The following is a 20819-nucleotide window of genomic DNA, read 5'->3' as shown; positions in this document are numbered from 1 at the left end:
TAAACACTCTTAATGCCTCCTTGCTGAAAACTTTCCACCAATGTGGCATTAGCATTAAAATACCTGTGTTACCAGCTTTTCAGTGTAAAGAGCAATTTCCTTAAATATTTTTTAAGTTTATTTTGAGACAATTTCAATATTGCCTTTTTATTTCACTCCCATCCACTCAAATGACTTTGCTTAAAAAATTAAAAAATAAAACAATGTACATACGAGTCAGCTCTTGTAGGTCAGGCTTATTATAAAGCTCAACATTTTTAGGCTAATTTGTTCTCTAGTTTTTATATTATTTAAAATATTAATCTCTCTACATGATACAGAAGGGTCCACTACTAAAAACGTAGCTTCTATAATTCACTGTTATCTTATGAACAACATGGAGCAAATCTACATCACTTGAAAAGAGATATCGAAGTGTCTATATGTGATGAACACATTAGGTTAACTGTTTTCCAATCAGATTTACTGAATGTTTCCCAAGTTCCCCTTAAAGAGAATAAATCAGAACAAAGCAGAAGTGTCATTCCGCTAAAAAATACAAACATGAATCCCCTTCTCCTATGGATGTGGATTTTAAAGCTTAAGCCCAGGATAGTGGATCCCAAAGGGTTACAATATTCTTATCTGTAACAATCTCAAATCAAATATATGAGAAAATGGGTATGTTGTGTATTAACAAAACACAGGACTACCTTGCACTTTTCTCTTTTAGAAAAGAACTCTATTCTAGTGAGTTAAGGCAGGTATTGCAAAAGCATTAGGATTCTCAAATCAGAAAAAAAAAAAAAAATCTTTATCTCCCTCTATCCCCCAGGTAATGGTAACTATTGAAGACACAGCCTTATTAGCTCACACGTTAAGCTGTTTCACTAGAAAATTAAAGTTAAAAACAAGTTTGACTACATTGGACTCTAATATTAAGTGGCTTTGAAGTTTGCTCTGCTGGCTCTTGTTTCAGGCACCTGCATGCACAAAAAGCAACTTGTTCCATACTAAGGCTATTGTCCGAGGACAAGTCCTGCCCCAGTGTTTACTTTATACTTAACCCCAGAATATAGTTTGTATTCTGCTGGAATAGTCCGGTGGATTTTTACTTGAACACTTAAGCCAAGCCTAAGGAGTCTGGGTACACTGGGTACACCAGACCTGTCTGGTTTCTTTATTAAAAGGAGGGAGAAAGTTTACCCAGATCTTCTCCTCTTAAATTATTGGTAATTCAAAGCAGGAATCTCATCTCAGAATTAGACAAGACTGACTTAGACACACTTCACCTCATACTAATCTCCTAAAGACCAACATGTTTAAAACTGTAAGAAGGGAAAAGTAAAAACTCCAAGACAGTAATTTTGACATCAATTTCAGCTTTACTTTAAATTTGTATTTATGCATTTGTTTGCAAAAAGTATGCCTGTCCTTAACGTTACTAAACGTTCATTTTAATCTTAAAGTAGTACATAAAAATAAACAATTCAAGCTTCTATATGTTTTATTGTTACCAAGCTTCCACAGAACTTGTGTGCAAACTTCAGGTTTCTCATTTCAAATAAATCTCCATGCACAAACTAAGCTACTCAAAAATGCTCAAGTCAGCAAACACCCAAAATGCGTTAAAGAGAAACCTCAAATAATGGTTTTAAAAATCAAACTGTAGAACTAACCTTTTATAATTAAACTAAGTTGTTGCACCCTTCCTTTTATATGCATACACGGGCTAAAGACTTCCAGCAACAGACCTCAGACTTGGCACAAAGGCATTTCAAAGGGGGGGAAAAAACAGAAGAAAAAAAAAAAGAGAAAGGAAAAGAGGTTTACGCTGACTCGAGTGCAAGCTTAGTCCACTTCCTCGATGGTCGGTCCCCCGGAGGCTCCAGAACCGCCGCCGCTGCCGCCGCCGCCAGGACCGCCTTGGTAAAGTTTGCTGATGATGGGGTTGCACACTCTTTCGAGCTCTTTCTGCTTGTGTTCATACTCATCTTTCTCCGCCATCTGGTTTCGGTCGAGCCAGTTGATCACCTCCTGGCACTTGTCGAGGATCTTGTTTTTGTCCTGCTCGCTAATCTTGCCCCTCAGTTTCTCGTCTTCCACCGTCTGCTTGATGTTGTAGGTATAGGACTCTACCGCATTTTTGGCGGCGACCCGGTCACGATTGGCCTCATCTTCCGACTTGTACCGCTCCGCTTCCTGCACCATCCGGTCAATGTCGTCCTTGCTCAGACGACCCTTGTCGTTGGTAATGGTGATTTTGTTTTCTTTACCGGTGCTCTTATCAGCGGCGGTGACGTTGAGGATGCCGTTGGCGTCGATGTCGAAGGTTACCTCGATCTGGGGGACCCCGCGGGGCGCCGGGGGAATCCCGGTCAGGTCGAACTTGCCCAGCAGGTTATTGTCCTTGGTCATGGCCCGTTCGCCCTCGTACACCTGCACCAGCACGCTGCTCTGGTTGTCAGAGTAGGTGGTGAAGGTCTGCGTCTGCTTGGTAGGGATCGTGGTGTTTCTCTTGATGAGCGGGGTCATGACGCCGCCAGCCGTCTCAATGCCCAGCGACAACGGGGTCACGTCGAGCAGCAGGAGGTCCTGCACGTTCTCTGACTTATCCCCGATGAGAATGGCCGCTTGCACCGCGGCCCCGTAGGCCACCGCCTCGTCGGGGTTGATGCTCTTGTTCAGCTCCTTGCCGTTGAAGAAATCCTGCAGCAGCTTCTGGATCTTGGGGATGCGGGTGGAGCCGCCCACCAGCACGATCTCCTGGATCTGGCCTTTGTCTAGCTTGGCGTCACGCAGCGCCTTCTCCACCGGCTCCAGGGTTCCGCGGAACAGGTCAGCGTTGAGCTCCTCGAAGCGGGCGCGGGTGATGGACGTGTAGAAGTCCACGCCCTCGTACAGCGAGTCGATCTCAATGCTCGCCTGCGTAGACGAGCTCAAGGTGCGCTTGGCGCGCTCGCAGGCGGTACGCAGTCGCCGCACAGCGCGCTTGTTGGGCCCAATGTCCTTCTTGTGCTTGCGCTTGAACTCCTCCGCCAGGTGGCTCACCATGCGGTTGTCGAAGTCCTCGCCGCCCAGGTGGGTGTCGCCGGCCGTGGACTTCACTTCGAAGATGCCGTCCTCGATGGTCAGGATGGACACGTCGAAGGTGCCGCCGCCCAGGTCAAAGATGAGCACGTTCTTCTCGCCGCCGGCGCAGCCCTTCTTGTCGAGGCCGTAGGCAATGGCCGCCGCGGTGGGCTCGTTAATGATGCGCAGCACGTTGAGGCCCGTGATGGTGCCCGCGTCCTTGGTGGCCTGGCGCTGCGAGTCATTGAAATAGGCCGGGACCGTGATGACCGCGCTCTGCACCTTGCCTCCCAGGTAGGCTTCGGCGATCTCCTTCATCTTAGTGAGGACCATGGAGGAGATCTCCTCCGGGAAGAAGGTCTTGATCTCTCCCTTGTACTCCACCTGCACTTTGGGCTTTCCTCCCTCGCTCACCACCCTGAACGGCCAATGTTTCATGTCCGACTGCACCGTGGAGTCCTCGAACTTCCGTCCGATCAGCCTCTTGGCGTCGAAGATGGTGTTGGTGGGATTCATGGCCACCTGGTTCTTGGCGGCGTCGCCGATGAGGCGCTCGGTGTCGGTGAAGGCCACGTAGCTGGGGGTGGTGCGGTTGCCCTGGTCGTTGGCGATGATCTCCACCTTGCCATGTTGGAAGACCCCCACGCACGAGTAGGTGGTGCCCAGGTCGATGCCGATAGCCGGGCCGCGGGCAGACATCCTGACTGAAAGATAGGCAAGCGACGTTAGGCGGCAACACCTAGGACAGAAAACCTGCGGCGTCAACTAACGGTTGCCTCGCACTAGAAACCGCGAGCGCAGACACCGTCTCCCACTCCCCCTGCTCGGCTCCCTGCTCTTATAGCCGCCTCCCTGCCGCCTTCTGGAAACTACCGGAGCCAATCCGCTCCCAGGACCGCCCGCCACAGGCTTGCCTGGGTCGGAGTGACCCGTCCGTAGCCCAACAGATTTCTAGTTGGGTGAGGGGCGGGACCCCGGCCGGCGCTCAGAGGCGGGGGCGGCCGTTATGCAAATGAAGCCCCCCCACCGTGTCTCCCCAGCGGCCTCCAGCCGCCCTTCCACGCGGGCAGCCACCAGCTTACGAGCGTTAGGCTCGCGCCCCCCGGCCAGGTGTAGGCGCTTTAGTTCGTTCTTTGCCTTTCCTAAGGCGGGATTCGTCAACGTCAGCTGGATTGGCAGGGCATGTAACCAATAAGCAGCTCGGACTCCCAAGTGGGTGGGGAAGGGAAAGCTGGGGCGTGGCGCAAGGAGGAGACGCGGAAGCGGAGTCGGGAGAGCGGAGCCACCTGAGCGCTTCGCTCAGTTCCTAACACCGTAAATGCGTCTCAAAGCCGAGTATCCCAACCGATCTAACACGCTGGGGTGGGGGCAGTTCCTTCGGAGTTGGTTGCTCTAAGAAACTAGGTCCAGAGCCGGGTTTGTTTTTTTTTTTCCTCCTGCGCCCTTCAAACGGAAGGGACTGGGAGTTGGCGTGGCCTGGGCGTGAGGGCGGCTTCCTCCGGCGGGGACAAAAAGAAATGACTTTGAAGTTCCTGAGACGGGACGTCGGCCTCCTGGAATTTTACTTCGCGTGCTTCGCAGCGTCTCTGTGGGTGTGAGCGCTCGATAAAAACCGCCTGGCGGGCGGGACAGCAGTAGCCGGCCGGTGCGACCTGAGAGGCCGACGGTTTTTCTGCCCGCGCGCGGGCGGCCTGCACAATTGGAGATCGGGAAGCGGCTGCGAGTCGTCCTCCCAGGGTTTAAACTTTCTCCACCTCGCTCTCCATTTTTCCTGCTTGTCCTGCCTCTTAGAGCTCCCTGATTTCGTCTCCGGGTTCTCTCCACTGCTTTCCTTATTTTCCGTTTCAAGTGCTTTATTCCCCAATTTGAGTTCACCGGAAAAATCTATAAATTAATCAAAACCTGCACGTTGAAGCACCACTAAGTAACTTAGGCTGACGCCCCCCAAGGTTCTCTCATCACCAGCATGAGCTTGCGCTGGTGTTTATGACCGAGTTTTGTTTATGACCCAGCTCAACTGAAATTGTTTTCTTTAGCTATGCTGACGTTACAATTAGAGACCTAAACCCTCAGAGTAGGTAGGTGAAAAAGGAATGCAATTCATTCTATTATGTTTAAGAGGAATTTGAGAATGGGTCTGGAAGTACTATCTGGCACCAGCTGATAGGAGGTAGAAGCAGACCCCTATATTTGGACTCTCGAAGGAAGACAGTAACCAAATTGCTGTCACGAAAACAGCGGTTAACACTTCACATTAGGGGGGAAAGCTGGAGACATTCAACGAGCTTTAACAGATACCTATTATGTGAGAGTAAAAAGACGAAATGGGCTGTTTTTATGAAGTTAAGGCTCTAATAAAAAGATAAACGTAATTTGAGAGAAGTGCTATGGGAACACAAAGTAGGGGAACATCCGAACAGCGCAGGGTGTGTTGGTGAGGGCTTCCTGGAAGCGATGGCACCGCTGAGCCAGGCACTCAAGTTTGCCAGCAAAGAAAGGAGGGAGGGCCTTCTTTCCATGCGTTGTGGCATGGGCGGAGTTATGAGCAGCGTATGCTGAGGCAAATACAAGTTCTGGACAGAAGATTAGTGTCACTATAAGGAGAGGAACACAAGCACCAAATAGTCTCTTCGGGTGGACAGGATACATTTAGGAGCTTTACCTGTCATGATTTTTTTCCTGAGGCCATGGGAAGGGGGATCCAGGTTTTGAAGGAGGCTGGGAGTATATAGCCCCTTTCAGATTTGGGTGAGACAATGCTGGAGAGGAGTTTTTGCCAAAAAACCAAAACAGAACAAAACAAAACACACATAGCTATCTGTGACCAAAAAGCAATGCTGACAGAACCCTATAAAATCAGTCAATGAATATTCCTTTCTTTTATCTACTTGTGTATGTCATTTCCAATTTTAAAAAATACATCTGCTATTTGTTAGTCTCATGGGTTACAGAGGACACTGGTTTTAACCACAATTCCCATCTCTTTTTCTATGAAAGAAGTTGATTTGGGACTAGGAAACCTTTTAAAGAAAATATTAGGGAAACAAAATAAAACCAAAAAGTTTCTATTAAAGTTGTCTTGAATTGTGAGTACAGACCTCTTGATTTTATTCTTGGAAATTTTTGCCTTTTATGTAATTAAAAGGGGAGAGGGGAATTAGGGGGCTGGAAAGCAATACAAATTCTTTGTAGAACTGATGATACAGTGTGATTGAGAGACAGGATCTCAGCTACAACTGTGAAAGCAGAACAGTGAGAAACAAACTCATCAGATCTCTCGTGTTCAGACAGCCCTCATACACTTCCTTCAAGCAAAGCAAGGCTGCAAAAAATAAACATGCTAGTTCTTACAAGCACTAAAATTGCAGCTTCAGGAAGAGAGAGGTTCTTTTGTATAGTAACTATGTACTATATGCATAGTTATTATAAATAAATCCTGCAGTCTAACTCCATATTCATCTTTAACACTGCTTTCCAAAACTACAATAGCAATTCTATCTGTATTTTCAGTATTTATATATACTTTTTCTGCTCTTCTTACCTAGTATATCGATGTTTTATACTTTTTTTCAAGTAAATTCTACTCCCAACATGGGGCTTGAACTCAGGTCCCTGTGATCAAATCACATGCTCTACCAGCTGAACCAGCTGGATGTCCCTATGTTTTATACTTTAAATGGCATCTGAGTTTTTCCCAAATAGACATAGTATTTGCATTTTGATTTTATATGAAATAAACATTTGCAGTCCTAGAACATTGTCATATATTGACTGTTCTCGGAATTTTTATATTGTTCCTTATTTGTATTGATTTTTTTTTATTTGTTCTTTTCTCTTTGATGATTGTGGCTCATAATTCACTTAAAATGTAGCCCATTAAAAATGATCAAATTTGCAAATTTATAATCAAATAATATTCATCAATGCCAGCAATGGTGCAGCCAAACAGGTAAATGCTGCTGGTGGGAATATAAATTAGTACACTCTTTCTGGAGGGCAATGTGACAAGATTTTTTTCTTTACCTTAAATATGATCATACCCTTCATTTAGCATTACTCTTTGTAGGGCTAATCTTAAGGAAATAATAGAACGTACAGGTATATTATTTGTAATAACAACAATAATAAAAAGGACATGGCTTAAATATCTGACAATAAGAAAATGATTACATGAAGCGTAATACATTCCTATGATGAATTATTATGTAACGATAAAATTGTGTACAAGAATTTTTAATGACATAGGAAAATGTTCCTGGTATAGTTAAATGGGAAAATAAGATATAAGACTTTTGTATCCTATTCTGTATGTAGGATAATCTTACATATATTGAAAATGAATCAAAATTGATTACCTCTAGATGGTAGGATTGTCAATAATTTTTCTAAATTTTCCTGTAATTTTACAAGGATTTTTAAAGCTTGCCTATTAACATTCAATTGAAACAAAGTTTGGTAGTTTACTATTTACATAGAAATTATTACTGATTTTCAACAAGGGAAAAATCTCTTTGGCAGATTATAAATACTGGGGTGTTTCAAATATTTTTAAAATCCAAAAGCTGAAATTCTACACAGTCTGGAAAAAACAAGAGCTTCAACATATGTCAAACCCTCTAATTAATAATCCCCACCACCCAGAAGAATACCTGGAACACAGTAGTGATTCACTAGCTCAGTGTTTATGAAGAGCGGCCTGAGGCACATTATTTAACCAAAAACTGGGAAATAATAACTTCATTTTTTTTCCCATATAAGAAGAAGATACTCTGCCTCTCTCTTACATTTCTGTACTAAATAAGACTACCAGGACCAAAAATTGAAACAAATTCACATCTGAAAATACTTGTACTAGAGATACAAAGATGAGTAAGATTAAGTCTAGAGCTATGTACCTGGGTAGTCAGGCCTGCCCTAAGGAGACTGAATAAGTAGAAATTTTTCCAGAATTACCGGGGGGGAACTTATGGATTTTCTGGAATCCTCTCAATCCCTACCCAGACACAACTTTCATAAAGGTTGTGGATTGTTTTGAGGAGTTAATGTTGGCCTGAAGAGAAAGTGGAGTAAGTAGCAGCCTGTAATTTGAGGGCCTACGAGCAAAGTGGAGCTGAACTGGTTATTTAAGATCTCTATAGGGGCGCCTGGGTGGCTCAGTCTGACTTCAGCTCACGTCATGACCTCATGGTTTGTGAGTTTGAGCTGACAGCTTGGAGCCTGGAGTCTGCTTCAGATTCTGTCTCTCTCTCTCTGTCTCTGTCTCTGTCTCTCTCTCTCTCTGCCCCTCCCCTGCTTGCCCTATGTCTCTCTCCCTCTCTCAAGAATAAATAAACTTTAAAAAACAAAACAAAATCTCTATAAATACTTCCATTTTATACTTCATTGGAAGTACCCTGTCCCCAAATTTTTATCCAATCACCTGTCACTATAGGAAAAATTTCACCATTTGCTCTTTTAGTCTTAAAAACCTGAGTCTTTAAAAGTTACAATTAAACTGCAGATACACTGTGGTCTGGAGGAGGACACTTTCTGGTATGGAAAGCTAAGACCTGCATCTGGAAGAGAGTCTTTTCCAGAAAAGAAGTGAATCTGTGACAACAACACTAACTGGGCCTTACCTCAGTTCTGTACAGTGCTAGCTTCGAGGATAGAATCTTGTGGAATAGTCTGACTGACCCAATATTGTCGTAATTGTTAATACTTAACTAGATTCTGTGCAATTATGGCAATCATCTTTGGGAACTGGACTGAAATGAAGAGAATACACTTTGCTGATCACTTTGGGGGATGGGTACAACTTTCATCTCTTAAGCTGAACATAGACAAAATGAATTATATTGGTAAGGAAGTTATTTCTCTGAATACATTGTCATTTTGAAAATTAACCCTCTGAAAGAACTAAATACTATGTCAGTGCATTTTTTTATAAATGATTATTTCCTTTTTATTTTATTTTAGAGAGAGAGAGAGAGCACGAGCGGGGAGAAGGGCAGAGGGAGAAAGAGAGAATTTTAAGCAGGCTCCATGCTCAGTGAGGAGTCCAATATTATGGAGCTCCATCCCATGACCATGGGATCATGACCTGGGCCGAAATCAAGAGTTGGACGCTCAACCGACCAAGCCACCCTGGCGCCCCTATTATTCCTTTTTATATTATGAGGAAACCTAATTGATTTTTTGCCATCTGTGTTTGCCATAAGATAGTACTTTTCTAATCATTCTATATAAAACAATCCAGGATTTGGCAATAAGAACTTTGTGTAGTTTTGCTTTGCATGCTTTTTTTTTTTTTTTTAAGATTTTAAGTAATCTCTACCTGCAACCTGGGGCTCTAACTCACAACCTTGAGCTCAAGAGTCACATGCTCTACAGACTGAGCCAGCCCAGTGTCCCTGCTTTGTGCACTTCTTAAGCTGCTCAGGAACACAATTATTAGCTGTCTCCGATATTTTATTATTTTTGTATTAGGGAATGGATGGGGTTGATAATTTTTCAGACAAGTAATTCTGTAAAAGAGCCAGGTTGAAGAAATACTGTATAAATAAAAGTAATATACAGACAGTTTAACTTCTGAACATAGAGGAGGAAATTTTATTAGGTAAAAGCAACGGATTAAAATATGTAACAAAAATTTTCCATGTAACTCAGTAACTCCATTTCATACTAACATACAGAAAATAATCACATTATAGAATGCATTTATATCACTTATAATTATTGTAATTCATTACAGTTATAGTTTAGTACAGTCAAAATTTAAGCCATATTTCTTTTCTAAATCTACTTCTACAGTCATTATGTGAGTCTCTACTGTATTGATCTGGCACCTTTAATTACAGGTAATCTTTTATCTTGTCTGTTTCCTACTTGTTATAAGTCTGCAGGTTCATATGCTTCCCAAGAGATTAGCTATAGTTTTTTTATTTTTTGTTTTTTAGAATCTAACACTTTTCTAAACTTATTTCTCTTAAAGCAGTTGAATTCGTATGAACTCAAAGTCTTTACTTCTCCTATCCCTTCAGGCCCCTATACCCACTACCACATTCTAATTAACTTTCATTCTAATTAACTTTATCTAAGTTTTTGTTAGTCTAATTATTAGAAGGAATATTCAAGTTATCATCCCACTTTATAGCTAGAGATTTTAAATGACTTAACTTTTGCACATACTATTATATATACTGTAAGTTAGATTTCTCTGTGTAATTCTTTACTAAAACATTTGAAGAAATAGGCATAAAAACAAAATAAGCATTTCTGGAAATATATAACATCAGGATATTGCATAAGAAACAATAATAATAAATAATGAATTGGATAGACAGTTAAACAAAAGTAAAACTATGAGTATCTCACAATAAGGAAATAGTATGGCTGTAAGATTCATATGGTTAAGAAACGTGTGTATGAGCATATATATATATATATATATATATAAAACAAAGTATTTGAAGCCAGGTTAAAATCTCCTCAAACATTTCATTTCCCGGTGAAAGGTGTTTTGTTTGGTTTTTTTTTAAACACATCAATCATTGTTTCACTCAATACTTAGTTAAATTTTATCTTGAAATTTGAAAGCTGAGAAATATGGTATTATATGTTAATACTAATAAATACTAATAAATATTTAACAGAAACTCATTCTACCTTATTAGGTTATATTGCTAAATTCAGAAGAAAATAATGTGTCTTAAGATACATTCTTTTTGTTGTCTGTGATTTATGAAAATCTACTATTGAAGTAATAACCACTTTGGTTTTCATTTGAGTTAACAGGCTTAAAGGGAGCTTCATTAATATTAATAATCAAGTTTGTGATGAGTATATACAGTGAAAAAGGAGGAAGGGCAAATGTTACATTACAACGAGTAATAAGTAGATTATCTTTTCTTGTTAAAAAATTGGTCTCATTGTTTTTTTCTCTGTACCCACATCTCTTTATTTATACTCTAAACTGTAGATTTTGGAGTGTAATTTTTTTAATTGTCTAACTACATTTCATAATATGTAAACTGTGATTGAGATTATTTCAATTTTAGGATTATATGTGTTTACACAGATACGTTATTATCTCTTTATAATATATTTATGGTAGCCTAGCAACCCCTTTTATTTTAGAAGGGACCATGGAAGATAATTAGCATATAAAGTCTCATTTTAGTGTAGCTTTAACCACTGATGCCATATGAATATTCTGTTACTTTTCTTTAGCAGATTTTCCACAAATACTAGGAGAGTCACCGTGAATCAATTTTGTCACAGCAAAGTGATTCCAAAGTGATCTTTACTGAGTTTTCTTGGATCCTTGAAACTGGAACCTTTGGGATTGATGAGGTTTGTCAGGAAGACAGAAAAGATGGTGTCACTTCAGATCTGATATTCCTGGGTCTGGACTTAAAGATTATCTGTTGAAGATTGATTCTTCCCCATGTCCTCTCCAAATTCAGATCTCACTTCTCCAGAGGTTTAGAAGGCCCTATTTCACCACTGCCACACAGAAAAAGACAAAACTCAAGAAAAATAATATTACAAGTTGACTGCTCTACAAGATACAACATAATTCTTAGGTCAGAATTTCATGGTTTGGGGTACTAGGCCAGCATAATATTACTAGAACAAAGAATGGAAGCAAAAGCATAGTTCCTGGGAATTAAATTTATTTAATTTCTTCCTTAATGTAACTCATTGAACCCTTCAAATACAAGGTGTTCTTACTACTAATACAATTCTTCAACTTTAGGGGCACCTTTTTTCTTGTGATTTAAGCTAGAATGGGTAGGACACACACAACATGAAGAGTAAGAGGTCAGCCAGGTAGAGGAAAGTAGGGAGAAAGGAAGCAGTTAAGAGGTCTTTCTTCATTCAAATCAAATAATTTTACAATGTGCTTTAACCTTTTTTTAAAAGTTTATTTATGTAAGTAATCTCTACACCCAAGGTGGGATTCGAACTCACGACTCCGACATCAAGCACCACATGCTGTACTGACTGAGCCAGCCAGGTGCCACACGATGCATTTTAACTTGTTAATGGCAAATCTCTGATTGGAAGATCTATCTAACAAATTTAAAAGTTCATGTTCTTTTTAGTGAGTGCCTTCAGCCATCACACTAACATTGTTTTCTTCAAATATTAAATGTTGCACACTCTGCAAACAAAAATAAAGTACACACATGAACGCTGAGAAGGAGCTTTCCTTCAAATTCCTCAGTTCACAACTCTCCTAAACTGCCTCAGTGATTCTGGGTAGAATTGTATTTTTTGCAACAATGCTTTACCCTATTTTTTTTTTTTTTTAAAGAGATTGTCTCTTAAAATATTTTCTCCCACATCAGGGAATGCATAAGCATTTGAAAGAAAAGACGGCCTTCATAATCTGGATGGAATTCTATTTCTGTCATCCAAAAATGAGCTTTGCTGAGTCTGACTGGTATTAAGTACAATAAAAACAACATAGTAACTTCTGAAACAAAGCTTAAGTGGGGGCTTCCTAGGCTGTCCTCTTTAAACTATTCCTTTCTCACATAGGTAAGTATAGAGAGTCATGCAATTTTTCTCACATAAAATTGTTAATATTCCTGATTCTGAAAGGAAATGTCTTTTACATATTTGTCATCCCCCGGCCTGAGAGTTTCCTGTGACGTCTTACTTGGTCACAATGATGATGAGTGTATGGATACATTCGATTCAGAGCCAAGTACTGCACTACAATGTTTACACCATCTTTTTTTGTCAACAAATGAGTAAGATAATGAGAAATTCTAATGGCTTCCTGCCCCCTAGTGATCTGTGGTCGATTTTGATAGAAAGGATGAACAATTCTGTCACTACCAATGGACCTCAATGATTTGGTTCTCCTGGATATAAGGAAACGATTTAAGCTTCTTAATGATAAAGTCAACTAAGCACCTGAATATAAATATGTAAGTGGTAATAAACGGGTTCAAAATTAGCATGTTTACAAGCTATTGTCATTTAGTTTGTATTTACCAATACTCACAGACATAAAAGTCCTTGCATTTTAAATCCTTGCATCTTTGCTTCTTGCCAGCATATAAATTTATAAGTAGCTACATTTCATCTGGTTTTAGTATAAGACTCTTCTGATATGTTACCACGTAGTATGTCCTTGAGTTTGCTAGAAGGCAATGAAAGTGGGCCACCTGAGTAATTATAAAGGCATCATCCATGAGTCTTCACCATCTTATTCTCTTTTCACTCAAAAAATAACATTTGGCAGATGGTAGAAAGACCATTAAAGTAGTAGATTTAATACCGTAGTAGTAAAACCTACTGTATAGCTTTTAGAAATCGGGCAATAGACGTATCAAGTTAAAATCAGATTAGATTGGGAGGGGGATTGTTTCACTTAAACCATTAACTGTTCTTTTTTTTTTTTTTAAGTTTGCCGCTAGGTTAGCGTGCATAAACGGCTGTCGTTTCCTGAAACTGTCTTTCATTTCTTTTATGAGTAAGACTGTGTTTATAAGTTTACACTAATATTTTTGGTAAATTGAACTATAAAGAGAATAACCAACTTTTGATTTTAGACCAACTTACATTACTCTATAATCAAACCAATCACAATATGCCAATTAAGAATTTTGTTTTGTTTTTTAGCCAAAGACATGAAAATTTTCTTATCCACATCATCTGTTAAGGCAAAAAGAGGAAACTAGTTATTCTGGGGTCCTGGCTTTTCTTGGGAATACTTTCAAACGGCTGGAATTATTCAACTCATCAGTCTCATAACCAATAAAATGGTGATTGCTTGGAGATGAAAACATAAAGGCCAGGAATAGGGAAAATAGAAGGGGAAAAAGTCACAGTAAAAGTACAGCAGTGGAATTCAAATTAAATTTTAATTGGGCACTTACAATGGGTCTTCCCAAATGGCTGATTATACCACTAAAGGTTTAAGTTTAAATAAAGGAAAATTAAAACACGTCAATAGTCAGGATTTATTTCTAAAACATCACTCTGAATGTGACCCATTCAAATACAAAGTTTTGAGTCCAACTGATATGTTTCCACATTATTCAATGCGTTCATTAAGTACCTTACCAGGCACAGCAGATCACAGATGCAACATGGAGCACAGAGTTTCATAGGAGCTTTATCACACGTGTTCCTAGGCTCAAAAGGGCCTCCTTTGTACTTCTTGGTAGGTGAGGTATGTGGCTGAGTGGTTAAGTACAGGCATGTAGAAATCAAATAGGTCTAGGCTCAATTCTAGCTCTTGTGGTTAATTTCTGTGTGATCTTAGGAAAAATACTCAAGTCTCTGTGAACCTCAGTGCCCCATCTGGAAAATCGAAAGAATACTTACCTCATAAGGCTGTGAGGCTTAATTAAAATTGTGCGTGTAAAGCACTTGGCGGAGCATAAAGAGCGCTAAGTAAATGGACGCCAGGATTACTAAGGGAGAGCTCTAGGATGCATGGATCAAGGGCTTCCTAATCTGGGCGGCATCTTCGTGCTCTTAAACACCCAACAGCACCCTACTGGCTTCACTTGGCTGGCATGCATCCTGTCATCCCGTTCCCTACACCTCAAGTATCAAGGAGATGGGGGGCATTCCCCAAGGATATGTCCCCACACAGCTTTTTGGCACCCTGGTGGCCTAGGCATTGTATTGCTATGCTGCCTGAGGAACGCTGGCATTTATCACAGACAAACATTTGTTACAAAGGAGGCGGGGCCCGGTGAGGAAAGATGAGGAACTGATCAAGTAGATTCATGGAAAGCAAATTAATTTTAACTCACAAAACCCATTAAAAATCAAGAAACACGCCACACTTCTTTACTCCCAACAACGTGTACTGATACACATTTGGGTTTTCTTTTGGTTGGTACTAATTCACCTTGTTGTTAACAATGACAAGTTTTAGGTTTACTTTAACTGTTAAACTGATTATGAGGGGGGATTTTTCCAGAGATCTATTATATATGGAAGTTCCTTAACTTGTGGTATAGAGGAACAAGTATTGTTTAACCAGGGAGAAAGTTGCCAACCATCACTAGCCTCTCTTCCTACTTTTTTAGAATAGAAAAGTTAGTATATTATCTCAAGCATTTAGGCATATCCTTGGCATGTTCACAGCAATTGTTTCACCAGGCATTTTATAGCTGTAATTATTTTAATGTATCAGTATTATTTTAACCTACCAAAGCACTTCAATCTCTACTCTCACCTAAAACAATCCCAAATGTTTATATTTTATTCAACTCCTACATCTCGTTCGTGTTTTTGTTTTCAACTACAGCACTTAAATACGATTTTTCACGTCAGTCTATTATTTTTCCTTTTGATTGGTGCTCTGACTGCCCTAGCAAAGTTTGTCCTTAATTCTTTTAGTTCTATAACTAGCCCCTAGAATCCCTGTTCTTTCTTCTAAGTTTTGTCCATATTCGAACTTCATACATTAAACTAGCCTTGTACCATTTCACGCATGAGAGTCATTTGCCTCAATAGTTTTACTTTAAAAATATGGGTGAGATTAAGACAGATTTCTGAGTCCTACTGCACTGCCACCCTGTTGTGCTTCGTTAATCTGAGATTCTTAGTGGTGCTTATTACAGAATTATAAACATCCACGTTGCACCGTAACCGGTGACAAGCTTTGATAGGCACGGACTCCATTTCTCTAAGATTTCTTGCTGAAGAACAAAGGCCCTTTAAGCAAGACTCTGTTTGTGAGACACAAGATTCCAAGATATCTGTCTAGATTTTCCCTTCATTTTTGGATTCGGAGCCTAATTACATAAGTTGTAAAAGGCAGGAGGAGAAGGTAGCTTCCACAACCTCGATTCATTGCCTTCACAGCACGGAGGGCAAGAAGCAATAGCAAGGAGGTACAGCTCTGTAACCCCAGGAAAGTAAGGAAGTCAGAGGAAACTGGGTTGGAGAGAGGTGTCAGACATTTTTCATTCCCCTTAACTGTAAGAGGCAAGTAGCTTTTAAATGTACTCTCTGCCTTAATGAGGAAAATTTGTACATTATACCCACAGGAGACTGTGCTGCCCTATAGCTGGTTCCAAAACAAAACAAAAGTTGTTCTGAGTAATATGGAACTGGAAGGACACATGGTGAGGTGGGGCTTCGCGAAACCATAAACTTCTCAGTTATGTAAAGTTAGACATTATGTTCAATGTTTATATATTTGCTTGCTAATTGTTGGCTGTCAGTCCATGTCAAAACATTAAATTAACCCTCCCTTTTCCTAATGGAATAGACAATCCTTTTTTACAGCACGGTAGTATTTAGAAACCACCCTATTCTTTAATGGTGGGAAGCCACTGCAATCGATATTGGTGAAGATCATGGAAAAAAGTGATTCCCCCTAAAAATTATGTTCAGTGAGATAATTCTATCAATAGTTTGGAAATTCGTTGAGTTTATCTTATCTCGTTACGCAACCCTCTGACGGTCTCTGGGTTTGTTACAGAGCTTTTACCAGGTTCTTATCAGTAATATATACACCATATTTCAAGTGGCACTCCAGATTTAATTCCTTGATAAACTACTGTGTCCAAGACTTAGCTGAATCACTTTTCCTGCTTTTTCTGCTAGGTGGCTTAAAAAAAAAAAAAAATTCCTAACTTCTTGTTTATCTATTAGTGTATTTCCCCCGTCTCTATTTCCCATTATCTTAATACCACATGCCACCTGCACTGTCCCTCTTCTTACTTAATCCTATTCTTACTTGTATCCCCACAAATCTCCGAGCTCACACTGTGCTCCAGTACTTCCTTCTCTTTCAGCTAGATCTGTGTTCGTCAGTGTCTCAATTCTCTTGGCAATTTTTCCTTGTATGCAAATTGTATAGGAAAATAGGACTTGCATACCTTAAAAATCTGACGTAAGCAAAAAGAGCAATGCTGTTAAGTTACTGTGCATAATTACAGAATTGTATGTTTAAATACAGACGTCACTTAAAACCCCTTGCGTTATGAGAAGGGTATGACAATGCAAGTAATTCACATTAAAAGGCATTCTATTCGGTAGATGTGTTTATTGGTGTGTCGGCTGTGCCAGTGTTTTAATTCACATGTAATTCAAGGTAGACCCTGTGCCAGCAACAACTAACAATGATACTCCTTTAACTAAAAATGATAAGCTATTTCTACTTATATGCTCTGTGATTATTTTATAGTCCTCAAATTTTGTAGTCCTTTACAGAAAAAAATAGTAATAAAGCATGGCGATAAACTGCAATTTGCCACAACACGTTTCCTCCAAATCTTAGTATAAAACACAAGACATTTTTTTGCACACTCTACTTTTATAGAACAACCAGGTTTGTAATTGATTTCTTTATTTTATTTGATTTATCAATATACATGGCAGCTTTCTCAAATCTCAAAGTTAAGTTCCAAAAGTATGTAATTTTAAAGATGAAAAATCATTTTCCTTTAGATGTCATATTCCTAGAGAGCTATTAAAGTCTATTTATAAACAAAAATAATTGATAAACTAATACACTTTAGAAATCAGAATATTTTAAATTATTTTAAATGAATACAAGATATGTCTTTTTAATTAACTATCATAGTTAAATTTAATATCACAAAACAAAATGACATGTCCCCACTAATTTCTCCAGTGGGGTAAAGTCATTGGATTTTACACTTAATATAAGTTTTAAATGTGATTATTAAATGATAATATTTTATCAATTATAGGAAATATTCATTTATAGGAATTTCCTTAGGTCCATCAATCTTTTTAGGCCAAGTTTGAGCCCATGTCAACCTTCAAGTTTAGAGTCAATGCACCTAGCCTGCCTAACAAGCATGTCAATTAAAGAATATGGATTTCATTGATAAAAAAAAAAGGGGGGGGGGAATAAACAGTAGCTAAATCACTGTTCAACTTACCAAAAAAAAAAAAAAAGCTAATAGCAAATGAGATAGTTTCCAAGAATTACTTTAAAAAGTTTTTTTAAATAAACACAAATGGCCAATGATGTTGGATTTAAAATTTCACAGGATAACCTTACAAAAAAAAAAAAAAAAAAAAAACCCACATAGAAATAGTAAAGTCATCACCTTATGATAAAAAAACTAAAGTTTAATAGTCATTGAAGGGGTAACAACCACTTGTAGTCTACATTGAAAAGTAATTTTAATCATAGCTAAAACAAACTAAAATCAAAGAATTCTATGAAGAAATAACAAAAATGATAAACATTTAATAACATCTAAAATGTAGATACTTAAGATCCTAAACAAAAATATTAAAGGTAAAAGGGCCTTGAGATCTTTCTCCAACAATTCATCTTATAAAATCAATTTCTAAATAGCTCATATCCTTTGCTTTGGTGTTTTGTCTGCTATCAACTAAACGTGAGTACAGTAGAAAATCACTTATGTTCTTTTCAAATGCTTGGCATTATAATGTGATCTCATATCTTTCCTCAAATTAAATTTGGCTCCACATATTCCACATGTATACAGATGAACATCCATGTGCTGTTCCAACTGTTCATTATTTGGGAAAATCTGAAAGCAGACCTGGCATATAGTCTCACCAGCAGATAAATGAGAAATCATATGCCGTACATGGTCATGTTTTCTGAAGTTGCCTTGATCACAAATGGAACAGACATACCTGGCCATGCCTTTGTGCATATCATTGTGCAGTCGCAACTGACGCTCTCTTAAAAACTGCTTTCCACATGTCTGACAGACAAACTGTTTCTCCTTGGTGTGAACAGTGTAGTGTTCTCTCAAGTGGCACCGCTGATAAAATCCTTTTCCACACAGATTACAAAAATGCTTTCGTCTGTGATCTCTCTCGTTTTCTTCCATGATGGCACTCTTAAACACATCTTGGTCTAGGCAGCTAGACATATGTTCAACCACCAGGTTCTCAGTTTCAAAACGCTGGCCACAATTCGGACATCGGAAAGGACAGGCAGAATGTTTAAATAACTGCTTTTTTTGGATACTGTTTATCTGGAAATGATTGTCCCTGAAATCATCCAACATTTCAACAAACATATCTCTTATTTCTGACTGCTCATCAGGATTCTCTTCCATGTCCATTTTCTCCTCGGCATTTCCTAAGCCATTCATTGTCAGATCTTGGGGTTCTCCACATCTCTGCGCATGTTCCTGAAGCTGTCTGCCCTTAACAAGGATCTGTCCGCATTTACCACACGCACAGATATTTTCAATGTGTTTGGCTAAGTAATGGGATGACAGGTCCTCCTCGGTGATTGTGAGTCCGCACAGCTCACAAGACGCATTTTCGGTATCCTCTTGAACCGGACTGCTGTTGTTAGGGGGCCTCATACTTTCTAAACCTCCTCTTTCTTCAGCACTTATTGACATCCGAGGTTTTAGAGTTTTCCTACCACTTTTTTTAATACCGATCTCTTCTTCAACATAGTATCTATAAAATGGCTCTTCAGGTTCATCTTCTAATTCGTCGTTGTCAGTGGATTCGTTACAGTCTTTATCAGTAACTTTAATGATGTTAAAGTCTTTCAGTTCGTCTGTAGGAATATCTTCTGGCTCCATCTTGATAATGATTCTTTTCCTTTCGGCAGCTCTGCTTTTTTCTTCGCCGGCTAGCTCAGACTCCACGGTGCTACTTTTTCTGCTTCCAGGGGTTGAAGTCGAATCCTCGGCCGCCTGGCTCGGGTCTCCTCTGTATTTGTCCGTCTGCGTAGAAAATGTTTTAGAAGAATCCTTTTCACCAAACTCAGCTTTGATATTACTGTCTTTTCCATCTCTAAGATCCACTATTCTGTGGTAGGATCTTGTGTTTTGGTACGAATGTCTGTTAGTACAGGTTAGCACATGCTCATCTAATAACTTTTCACAGCTAAAGCCAAATCCACAGCTGTCACAGGTAAAACTCCGTCCAAAGCGTCGTGACACGCGTTCTTTTGGAGTAGATAATTTGGACACCGAACTTTTTTTACAGACATCAAACAGTGGTTCCGGAAAATTACCTAGTTGTAAAGACTCTTCATCGGGCTCTCTGTTATGTGGTGTATTTACGGTTGAACTGGGTTCTGCACACCACCTATTGGCCTCACTGCCATTTCTAGCCACTGTGTCTTCATACATTCTTACCCCAAAGATCATTTTGCTGTTCTGTTTGCTAGAAGCAGAAGATGAACACTTGGAACTGGAACAATCTGCATCCTGTATGTCTTCTAAGCAGTCAGGAACATTGTACAGCTGTAGATAGTTCATTGCCACTTTAAACTGCTCAAAGCTAGAGGGAGCAGTCATGATTTTTCCTAAATACATAAACTGCAGAATGAGATCAAAACACTCGGCACTAATTTTCATGTTGCTGAGATTCAGTTGCGCAGTACTGTGCTGATGGTTCATGAAAAACATTCTAAAATAGGAGCTACAGGCAGCCAGAACTGCTTTGTGTGCTTGGAAGTAAATGTCATCGATCGCAATACAACAGTCACAGAGAAAACCCCATTCCCTTTGGTTGTTTAGCTGCTGAAGGACGTAGCTGCTGTGGCTGGGCTTTGCCATCTTCTATTAATTAGAGACCTATGTAAAACAAAAATAGTAAAGTCAGACGAGATATCTTCAGAAAGCACCTGAAGAGTAATTTTGATCACACTTTGTGACTTGTGTGACTTTGCTATTAGAACAAAGGTATACGTAGTTTTCCATTCCAGTGTAGTAAAACTCAATAATATATACCTGAATGCTTTTTTAAATTTGAAGATGAAGACAGCCATTTAGTCAAGCTTCCCACTTTGATTTTAAGAAGCACAATGGGGGCAC

The 20819-nt window shown here is 39.6% G+C and overlaps 2 protein-coding genes, 1 long non-coding RNA gene and 1 other non-coding gene across 10 annotated transcripts in view; 2 read left to right on the top strand and 2 right to left on the bottom strand.

Annotated features, from left to right (window-relative positions):
* Positions 1-1344: 1344 nt before the first annotated feature.
* HSPA2 (heat shock protein family A (Hsp70) member 2) lies at positions 1345-4152 on the bottom strand. 3 transcript variants are annotated; one of them, XM_040477373.1, is made up of 2 exons: positions 4134-4152; positions 1345-3790 (listed from the first exon to the last, which is right to left on the bottom strand). In XM_040477373.1, the coding sequence occupies exon 2, from the start codon at positions 3748-3750 to the stop codon at positions 1831-1833; it is 1920 nt and encodes a 639-aa protein (XP_040333307.1). In that variant the 5' UTR covers positions 3751-3790; positions 4134-4152; the 3' UTR covers positions 1345-1830. The 3 variants fall into 3 exon arrangements, with proteins under 3 accessions (XP_040333307.1, XP_040333306.1, XP_040333308.1); XM_040477372.1 differs by lacking the exon at positions 4134-4152 and adding an exon at positions 3925-4049; XM_040477374.1 differs by lacking the exon at positions 4134-4152 and adding an exon at positions 3966-3983.
* A 4611-nt stretch (positions 4153-8763) lies between these two features.
* On the top strand, positions 8764-8832 carry LOC121032537 (small nucleolar RNA SNORD2). Its single transcript, XR_005791356.1, has one exon. It is a non-coding gene; the product is annotated as a small nucleolar RNA SNORD2 (small nucleolar RNA).
* Positions 8833-10058: 1226 nt separating this feature from the next.
* LOC121031898 (uncharacterized) overlaps positions 10059-20819 on the top strand; it is a 10785-nt gene continuing 24 nt past the window's right edge. The window contains exons 1-2 of the long non-coding RNA XR_005790955.1: positions 10059-10166; positions 11284-11287. This is a non-coding gene — a long non-coding RNA (uncharacterized LOC121031898). The remainder of the gene's footprint in view (positions 10167-11283; positions 11288-20819) is intronic.
* ZBTB1 (zinc finger and BTB domain containing 1) overlaps positions 11359-20819 on the bottom strand; it is a 27535-nt gene continuing 18074 nt past the window's right edge. The window contains exons 2-4 of one of the 5 annotated variants that reach the window (XR_005790954.1): positions 18664-20579; positions 13052-13189; positions 11359-11538 (exon numbers count right to left, since the gene is read on the bottom strand). Coding sequence is in view for 4 of the 5 variants with exons in the window: in XM_040477368.1 (XP_040333302.1) it covers positions 18420-20561 (2142 nt within the window). In the remaining variant the exon portion in view is untranslated. Of the gene's footprint in view, positions 11539-12572; positions 13190-13433; positions 20580-20819 lie in introns of those variants that run through there. The other 4 variants (XM_040477371.1, XM_040477369.1, XM_040477368.1 and 1 more) reach the window with 4 other exon arrangements.

This window comes from Herpailurus yagouaroundi, unplaced genomic scaffold (assembly GCF_014898765.1).
Source record: "Herpailurus yagouaroundi ecotype Mexico unplaced genomic scaffold, PumYag 141, whole genome shotgun sequence".
Lineage (NCBI taxonomy): Eukaryota > Metazoa > Chordata > Mammalia > Carnivora > Felidae > Herpailurus > Herpailurus yagouaroundi.
The sequence above is the reverse complement of the archived record's forward strand: the minus strand, read 5'-3'. Positions and strand labels throughout refer to the sequence as shown.